General features: G+C 51.9%; 1 protein-coding gene across 5 annotated transcripts in view; it reads left to right on the top strand.

Moving 5' to 3' along the window:
* Nucleotides 1-303: 303 nt before the first annotated feature.
* The window catches only part of CACNA1D (calcium voltage-gated channel subunit alpha1 D), a 305082-nt gene continuing 299300 nt past the window's right edge, over nt 304-6085 (top strand). For all 5 annotated transcript variants that reach the window (XM_027038967.2, XM_053220348.1, XM_053220346.1 and 2 more), the window contains exons 1-2: nt 304-745; nt 2680-2989. In XM_027038967.2, the coding sequence (XP_026894768.1) occupies nt 679-745; nt 2680-2989 (377 nt within the window). In that variant the 5' untranslated portion in view covers nt 304-678. The remainder of the gene's footprint in view (nt 746-2679; nt 2990-6085) is intronic.

Raw genomic sequence — 6085 nt, 5'->3', positions numbered from 1 at the left:
GCGCGGGCAGAGCGGGGACAGCCCCGGGCCGGGCCCGGCCCCTGGGGCGCGGCACGGCCCGTGGGAGGCTCGGCGGGCGGGGGGGAGGGAGGGGACGGCGGCGGCGGGCGCGCAGCGTCGCCAGGGCGAAGCCGGCGTGCGGCGCGGCGCGGCGGGCGCGGAGCGAGCGAGCGAGCGAGCGCCTCCGTCCCCGGATGTGAGCTCCGGGCGCCCGCGGTCCCGAGCCAGCGGCGGCGCGGGCGGCGGCGGCGGCGGGCACCGGGCACCGCGGCGGGCGGGCGGGCGGGCATGGGGGGCGCTCCGAGCGGCCCCGGCGGCCGGGCCGGCATCTGCGCGGCGTCCCTCCGCTAGAGGAGGGGACCAAGCCAATTCTCCTTTGCAGCAAAAAATTACATGTATATATTATTAAGATAATATATACATCTGATCTTATTTTTTAAAAAAAGTTTATTTTGCTCCATTTTTGAAAAAGAGGGAGCGTGGGTGGCGAGCGGTTTTTACAAATTATTCTTATTTTCTGCTATCTGTCCCCGTCCCTCCCCACCCCCTGCTGAAGCCACAATAAGGGCAGGGACCGCGGCTCCAACCTATTGGTAACCCCTTTACCCGTCCCTCCCCCCCGCCCCGACGCCCAGCACCGTGCCCTGCACACAGTAGGCGCTCAATAAATGTTCGTGGATGATGATGATGATGATGATGAAAAACATGCACCATCAACGGCAGCAGCAAGCGGACCACGCGAACGGTGAGCAGCTAGAGCCTGGGCACCCGCTGCCAAATCTAATCCTTGTCATGGTCCTCCTCTTCCCACCCCCTCTTCCTTCCCACCCCCTCCCGTCTCTGATGCGCTGGGTGGGTTGAGGGGGCTGGAGAGGATGCTTCTAGCTCGGTGTCATCTACATGGAAAGGGGAGATGCGTGACAGCCACTCCGTTCTCCCCTTCAGGCCTTGAATGTCAGAGTTAATTCTGCATTTGTGGGGTGGGGGCGGCCGTGGAGTCCTCGGAGTACTGTGCCGCCGGAGGGGTGGCGAACCGAGGTGATTCGGGTTCAGTGTCCTCGGGCTCAACTTTCCTCCAACGCTCCCGAGCGATGGAAGGGGGGGGGGTGGCTGTTAGACCTCAGCCCGAGCCCCCTTTCCAGCCCCTTCTTGCCTTCCGTTCCTTCCCCGCCTCCTGGTCTCCAGTGGCATCCGGAAAATTCTAGGATTGCCCGGTTTCCCTCTTCGCGACGGTGGGTGAAGCACACCCCGCCCCTGGAGAGGGAGGCCGGGTCTCGGAATCTCGGCCAGGGGGTCGGGTGGAGCGTATTCCCGCTCCCAGCGTCTGTGTGCACACGTCGGTAACCTAGCAATGCCCGGGGAGTCGCTGCCGCTGTGGGGCTCCCCTCCCCAGCCCGGCCTGGGCACCACGTGCAGCCAGCCGCCACGCCAGCCCGGCTGGGTCCACGGAGGCTGGACCTGCTTCTGGCCAGTCTTCCTACCTCCTCCTTGGAGGCCAGGGCGCCCCCCACGACCTCAGTGGGCTCACAGCCTTCCCGAGTGAGCGCTTCCCATGGGAAGGCTCGGAACAACTCCTCCCCTGCTCGGGACTGTCTGCTGCACGCCCCCCTCCCCCGCGGTGCCCCCCTTCTCAGGCTGCTGGGCAGGCAGACCTGTGCTTCCTTTGACTCTGTCTTGTTCTTTGATTAGCAAGAATTGGTTTTGCAAACGCCCATCTCTCTACCTTGCCACCACTCTCACTTTGACTTCTGTGTCAGTAAAGAGGTTGTGACTCAAGGTAGGCACGTGCCTGGGAGACCTGCCTGGGTAGTGGTCTGACCCCAAATCAGAGGGGCCCTTGCACATGGAGTCCTCTGGAGGTTCTGCGTGTCCGCGGCTGTCAGCCTGCGCTGAGATGATTTCCTGCTTGGGCCTCGAGGGCCCCTGGCATAATCCAGTCTGTCTTTCCTAGGTGTAGGGGTGCAAGCTGCCTGCCTTGACTGTTTCTCTGGATGCTGGCTTGGCTGCTGCGGCTGCAATTTAAAATGCAAAAAAGGCCTAAAGATGTTTTCTGTTTTCGGAAGCCTGTGGAGGAAATGAGTCCCAAGCATCATGAATTTTCATTTGCAGGAAGTGTCAGTGCATAATCTAGATATTTGTTATAGGGCTTTTGGTATTGCCCTGGTGCCAGTGGAGGATTTTTTTCCCCCTGTGCTGAAAAAAAAATGCATTTGTGGCTGTGGAAAGATGTTAGAGTAACACCCTGAAAATGATTAAGACTATTGAGTTATTGGGACTGCCCCCCCCTTTTTTTTGGTAATGGTGGTAGTTACTTTGGAGAAAAGCTGTTGTACGTATCTGTTAACTCATTAGAGATACATGGGTTTTAAAAGTCAGAAAGGGTGGAATAAGTGTGGGATGACTTCAGGCTGAAGCAAGGCACGAGCAGAGGCCTTGTGAAGACCTGGAGAGAGGCATTCACCCCATTGCAGCAGTGGGTCCTGTGCCACCGATACTCTGCACAGAGCGCGTGGATTTCTCTTCCTGCTCCTGAAAAATAGGACATGAGGTTCAAAATGGAGACATGGGGATGATCCCCCTCCCCTCTTACTGATGAGAGACAACCTTTGCTTTTTTCTCACACTAGGTTCTCACCGGTTTTTTTGTTTGTTTAATTTTTCTTTTTCTCTTTCTTCCCAGAGGCAAACTATGCAAGAGGCACCAGACTCCCTCTTTCTGGTGAAGGACCAACTTCTCAGCCGAATAGCTCCAAGCAAACTGTCCTGTCTTGGCAAGCTGCAATCGATGCTGCTAGACAGGCCAAGGCTGCCCAAACTATGAGCACCTCCGCACCCCCACCTGTAGGATCTCTCTCCCAAAGAAAACGTCAGCAATATGCCAAGAGCAAAAAACAGGGTAACTCGTCCAACAGCCGACCTGCCCGTGCCCTTTTCTGTTTATCACTCAATAACCCCATCCGAAGAGCCTGCATTAGTATAGTGGAATGGAAGTATCCTTTTTTTGGGGGAAGTCTTTCTCATTTTCTCTTTTACCATCTGTTCTTCAAAAGGATTTGCGTTCTGAAATGGCACTTACAAAGTTGTAGCAGTCTGGAATGGGAGCAACAGAAAAGCTGTACGGAAAGGGTTTCGTCGTGTATACCTTCCTGTCTCCTCAGGGTGCGAGGGGCTGCTCTGAGGGTATATTTAGCTGTGTGTGTGCGTGTGTGTGTGAGTGTTCATTAAATACGAAATGGACCTTTGGTCACTTGACGCGAGATGTTTGGTTTAAACCCACCATTGTTTTTGGGGGCAGTGACATACACTGAACCTATTGCAGATAAGGTATGCTGATTTAAAATGAAAAGACTGCATGAGACTCTGCTGGAAAGAAATACATTTTGGACCTTGAGTGGCACCTTCTCATTCTGGTGTTTGGGATTTGTTTCTGCCACTCCGGCTAATGCTAAGATTGCTTCTAGCTCTGACATCTGGTGGTTCTGACTGTTCAGGTAGCTACAAATATGAACGCTTGCTTCATAGGGAGGGAGCAGTATGCTCATCAATGCTATGACTTCCCGGAATTTCCTTTTGACAGGTTCCAAAAAAGCATGTGAAACGTGAGCACGAGGGAGCGTATGGAGGGAGAGGCTGGGGTGCGCCTCTTCTTCCTGAGCCCTTGTGAGTTAGAGAGCAGTCTGTCAGTGGGGGAATTTGCAGTTGCTGCCTTTATAAAACATTCTGTCTGGGTCCTTGGACTGGAGTTACATTTCTGGGTGTCTCCTTTGTATTTTTAAAACTGAACTCCAGATGCCCCAGGATGGTTGTTACGTCCCAGATCTTGGAAAACCAGGGTCCTCGGCCTGCTCATCCCCTTCCCCAAATCTGGAGGCCAATCCCCAGTTCCTGCCACCCTTCAGAAAAGGTTGACTGAGGCCTCCTTTCTGAGCAAATGGCTTTCTAATTAGTCAGATGATTCATTGGTCTGGGTAAAACAAAGCATTTCCTTTTCCCAGAAGTGTATTTGGGGCTGACAGGAGCCTCAGAGCAGCTCCTGACCATAGGAAAGAGTGTGAATGTTGGGCTTCGCCCACCACGCCCAGAGTGGATGGGCTAAAAAGGGAGGGTGTTGGCCAGCAGCTGGAAGGTGGCGCTGAAACCCCCTTATAATCTGAGTACCTAGCTAGGCAGCGATTTGCATGCCTTCTGTCTTAGCTGGCTATTTTCTGTGCTTACGGCTGCAAGTTAAAATGAGGTAACTTTGTTTAGAAAGGTTTTGGAGAGGGCAGCCAAATGCAAGGGTAGGATTTGAGGGGTTTCCGTGTGTTTTTCCTTTTTAGAACAGATGTCTCTTCTCTAGAGGGAGTTACGGTGTCTCTCGCATAGCTGGGGTTGCGTGGATGTGTTTTCTCTTTAAGTTCTTTTCTGGTCTGAGAATGAACACCAGTGTCAGCTGGGAGGCAGCTAGGTGCATAGGGGGTGCCTCAGTGGCATCGCTGGAGTCGGAGGCGTGCTTATACACTGGCAGAAAGGTCTCCTCCTCCTGAGGTTGGCTTGACGTGACTCTGAGTAAGCGGAGACCTGTCTGGGGTCATTAATTTCACGTGGCGTGAAGTAGGAGGCCTGACGCCGTTTCTCTTCGTGCACAGTAATTTGTATATAGGGATTTATGTGTACGGAGTGAATTCCTGGATCATGCTGCTGATTCCCTTTCCCGCATTGCCAGACACATGTGTACAGGAACTAGGGGATGTGGCTGCCAATGCAGGGAGAAGCCTGCCTGCAAACGGGACAGCCTGGAGAACAGATCTTTAAACAACGTGTGATCTGTTTGTCTTTCCAAGTGACGGTTTCCTTCTAGTTCAGGGAGCAGGTTGTAGAAATCCTCCTAAAGCCAGTGAAGCCAGGCCCAGTCAGACAAGATGTGTGACAGCTTCGTTTGTTTTTACACCCAGGCGAGGAAGGGTGTCCTGCATCTTAGGGGAACGAGGAGAGTTTGCCTTATCAGAAGGAATTTTTAGGAGCGGACCCATCTATTCTCTGTTGCTCTGTTCTGCGTGGCTTGTAAAAGTCTTGTGGCAGTGAGATAGTATCCACCAACACCTGGAAACTGAAACCTGACCACCATAAAGAAAAAGCATTACGTCTGGCCTTCCTGAACAGCATTGGTATCTCTCAGATTGCCTGGTCCGTCATTTAAGTGTTGGGAACTAAAACGGAAGGGTGGGGCACGGGGGACGGAGAGGCCATGGGTATGTTTCTATGTAGAATAGCAGTGGGGCGGTTGGCTTTTAAAATTTCAGCAGGAACTGCGAAAAGGAAAAACCGAAAAGGAGATTGTGAAGTCTTTTGAAGGGGAACTGTCTCAAAGTTAGATTCCCTAGATAAGAGATTTTGTAATACTAGGTGAGTTGAAAGAGTAAATATGAATGAAAGCTAATTGGCTTTAAAAATAAACCCATCAAAATTAGTAAGAGAATAATGTCGTTCATGCCCTTATTTCAGTGAGTGTCGAAGCTCTTCAGAGGGCTGAGTTCTCATGAGACTCAGGGTATCCCCAGAGAGGTAAGGTGCCTTTGTTTTCCCAGCAGTTTTGGATTTCCCGGAAGGATATCGGGATGCACGGAGAAGGGCCTGTTCATATCCTCAAAGCTTGAATATTTCAAGGTGTTTAGTTAAACCAGTGGCTTTGCCTTTTGTGGATGAGGTTATGGGAGAAGCACTGTTATAAAATCAAGCCCCCCGCCCCCCGCCCAGGTTGCAGATTATGTTGGTGTTCAGAAACCTTGTATTCGGAAAGGCTGAAAACCAAAAGAAGATAAATAGTCCTTTTGGCAGAAGTCGAATCTTGCACTGCCAGTTTCGACAATGTCTCTTAGTGACACCAGAATGTTTAAGCAAGTGTCTGTTGAAAGCTGATTTCAAAGTGATTCTTCCAGACAGACCCCCGAGATTTAGAGTTGTTCAGTTGTACTTTGCAAGTGTCTGGTGCTGATTTCTTATGGCTTTTTATTTAATTTGTTTATAAATTGAATGCAGTAACAGCTCATTATAAACTGAGCTCCAGTCCAGCTGTAATCTGAAACAGTGATAGGCATTGATTAGTA

The sequence above is a fragment of the Acinonyx jubatus genome, chromosome A2 (genome assembly GCF_027475565.1).
Source record: "Acinonyx jubatus isolate Ajub_Pintada_27869175 chromosome A2, VMU_Ajub_asm_v1.0, whole genome shotgun sequence".
Lineage (NCBI taxonomy): Eukaryota > Metazoa > Chordata > Mammalia > Carnivora > Felidae > Acinonyx > Acinonyx jubatus.
Note: the sequence above shows the minus strand (reverse complement) of the source record. Positions and strands in the feature narration are given on the sequence as shown.